This window comes from Coregonus lavaretus (assembly GCF_964263955.1).
Source record: "Coregonus lavaretus genome assembly, chromosome: 11".
Taxonomy (NCBI): domain Eukaryota; kingdom Metazoa; phylum Chordata; class Actinopteri; order Salmoniformes; family Salmonidae; genus Coregonus; species Coregonus lavaretus.
In genome coordinates this window covers 47,600,741-47,604,132 of record NC_139998.1, presented here as the reverse complement: position 1 = coordinate 47,604,132, position 3,392 = coordinate 47,600,741, and the positions used below count along the sequence as shown (strand labels likewise).

At 39.4% G+C, this 3,392-nt stretch overlaps 1 protein-coding gene across 1 annotated transcript in view; it reads left to right on the top strand.

Annotated features, from left to right (window-relative positions):
• Window positions 1-556: 556 nt before the first annotated feature.
• Window positions 557-3,392, top strand: part of LOC311137115 (GTP-binding protein Di-Ras1-like) — a 22,288-nt gene continuing 19,452 nt past the window's right edge. Inside the window, exon 1 of the mRNA XM_084171454.1 lies at window positions 557-723. Coding sequence (XP_084027580.1) covers window positions 668-723 — 56 coding nt within the window. The 5' untranslated portion in view covers window positions 557-667. The remainder of the gene's footprint in view (window positions 724-3,392) is intronic.

Here is a 3,392-nt window from a genome sequence, read left to right as displayed (position 1 = left end):
GGAAAGCCTTCCCAGAAGAGTGGCAGCTGTTATAACAGCAAAGGGGGGACCAACTCCATATTAATGTCCATGATTTTGGAATGAGATGTTCAACGAGCACATACTTTGGTCATGTAGTGTATATTGATGTCAGATTGACATGATTCTATTCCAACTTCTCTAAAAAATAAACCGAATGAGGTTTCACGAATAATAGTCTATAACCTAAAAATAATTACAAAGATTGAATCAGGTAACCATATTAGGTATTGAAAAGAAGAAAGACTGGGATGAGGAATGAGAGGCGTATCTGAGATGCTTAGCTGAATGATTGAGTTTACACATCTTGAGCAAAAGCAGGAAGGAGTGCCAAGAGCGCAAGATTGCTGGAACTGAACTGCCCATTCGCTTGCGTCAGTATTCGATGAGAGATGAAATAGAAAGTAAAGCACCTGCTATCTTTGGCATCAGGGCCTTTAAATCAGAAAGAGAAAGAGAGTTAGTGAGGGGGAGAGAGACCGAGTGAGAGAGAGCGAGAGAGAGAGAGAGAGAGAGAGAGAGAGAGAGAGAGAGATATGCAGTAAAAAGAAGAGGACCTGGCTACAACAGCACATCACGCACACTGTAAAATGCTATTAGCCTACTATACAAGGACTCAATAATCAATGTATTTACTTACAAGTGTTACATGCGGGCATATGTAAATCCGCATAATCACAACGGATCTGGGAAAGTAAGCTTAAGGTAAGTTCGATTAATTTCAACTCAACACGTACGTCCATCCATTCATTCACTCACTCTCCATTCTCCCACTAATCTAGCCTACTGACTCATTCAACATTCTAATCTCCATTGTTCAGTATCTGGTGGAAATGTTTAATTTGCCTTTGGCTAAATGTTACAGCAGTATCGTGAGGCCAATCCTATGTTTTGCCGTGTGATAATTATACCTGGCCATAGGATGAAACACTGTAGCGGAGTTTTCAAGACAAGTGTGGGCTAGTTATCATGCCCTCTTTGTGAATGAAAGACAGTCAGATGCGTCTGATTAGGGTCTGACGGACCGACAACCACCGTTGTGTTCAAATAAGTTTGTGGTATGCAGGGCTCGAAACCCCACAATAAACTTTGCAAAGATAAGCCATTTTCTTAATATGATTTGGAATTATGTCTCATTTCTGACTTCCCATAGTTTACCATCGGATTCACTGTTATATAGGGCTATCATAGCTGCTATAATATCATATGGACATGCATATGGGATGTGCTAAAATGCGGAGTGTGTGTTTCTGTAGCATAAAAACGTGTGTGGGGATGGAGGGCTATCAACGTTTCGTTCATTCATCCCACAGTGGGGATGTAGCGGCCAAACATTATGCCATGAATGAGTGATTGATGCTTGGATTTAGTGTAGTTAAATCAGTAGTTTGTCCAGTTAAGTCAAATACCTGGATGATTATCCAAGACGTGTGGCTGCAATTATGTCATACATTTTCTATGGGGTTTAGGTCACGTGTCAAACACAAGGCCCGCGGGCCGAATCCAGCCTGTGACACATTTCTATCCGGCCTGCGCAATGATTTGGGTTGTCAATTCATTTTGGCCCGCTTCCATACAGCCCGCAACACGCTGCACTTCAAGTCACAGCAAGCACTGTCAAAGTGCTGCAAGCCAAACGGCATTGCCACACACCCACCCACACACGAGCCAGCCAGTGTACTGTATCATATCATCACTAATGGCACTGACCAAATATTTTACCGGACAGAAAGTTTAAACATGTTGTGTCCATGTCAAGTTTCAGTTCCAACTGGTCATTGCTGTAGCCTACAGAAAATGTAATCTTGGTTGTCAAAAAGTTATAAGATAAAGGATTCACACTCTGGTATAAATTACTACTAATGGGCAATAGGACAAACAAGCGATCATAAATGAGTCAACAGTTGAGCCATCTACTTTATGAAATTACAGCCTGATGTGCTTGCATTAGTGAATTCAACTTCAATTGCGCTGCTTTCATGTGTCCTGTTTACTGTACGCAGTGGAGGGAAAGTGTACAGACCAGTGTTGTAAAGTACTTAAGTAAAAATACTTTAAAGTACTACTTAAGTAGTTTTTTTTGTGTATCTGTACTTTACTTTACGATTTATATTTTTTGACAACTTTTACTTTTACTTTACTACATTCCTAAAGAAAATTATGTACTTTTTACTCCACACATTTTCCCTGACACCCAAAAGTACTCCTTACATTTTGAATGCATAGCAGGACAGGAAAATGGTCTAATTCACACACTTATCAAGAGAACATCCCTGGTCATCCCTACTCCCTCTGATCTGGCGGACTCACTAAACACTTGCTTCATTTGTAAATTGTGTCTGAGTGTTGGAGCATGCACCTGGCTATCAGTAAATTAAAAAAACAAGAAAATGGTGCCATATGGTTTGATTAATATAAGGCATTTGACATGGTTTATACTTGTACTTCTACTTTTGATACGTAAGTATATTTTAGCAATTACATTTACTTTTGATACTTAAGTAGATTTAAAACCAAATACTTTTGGACTTTTACTCAAGTAGGATTGTACTGGGCGACTTTCACTTTTACTTGAGTCATTTTCTATGAAGGTATCTTTACTTTTACTCAAGTATGACAATTGGGTACTTTTCCCACCACTGGTACAGACACATGCCACAGTCCTAGCTAGGCTATTAAAATGTTGCAGTCTGGCTTCGGTTTTTTAAGCTTGACAATGAATAACCTAAAAACAAAACCTGCAACAAAATACTATTCAAAGGAGAAACGTGTAGGCCTATTACAGCAACATTTGAGCAGTAGTCTAGACTGGCTACTCAACTACAATACATTTTGAGTGCACCATACAGCAATGCTGCATTCAACCACACCAATGATCCATGCAGTGCAAAAAACATTTAAATGTTACAACAACCTATAGGTATGTTTTTGTTATTTGGAGTAATTGGCAGCATAGCAGCAAAGGCAGAACAAATATTATTTATCTATTCTTTTATTTTAATATGTTCAAATGCTATATACAGCATCCTATGTACAAAGAGGACATTATAAAGGGCCATATTTTTTCAAATAAAACAATTGCCAGTTTGGGCCAGTTGTATTCACCTTTTTTCTGTTGTTGTAAAAACAAACATAATAGGCTATGTCTGGCTGTGTTTTTTCCCGTGCGCTGATTGAGTTTCACACCCCTGGTTTAGGTTACCTGAGCAAATCCATAAACATAACACAGAGGAATGAAATACAGCAGGGAGACTGTAACAGTTGTGAAAAATACTAAAGGTCTGATCCGGGGGGCACCATGTAGAACAGGCACTAACTAGTAGAGAGCTATTAGGTGCCAATGGATAGATCTCAGCCACCACAGGTCTGTCTGG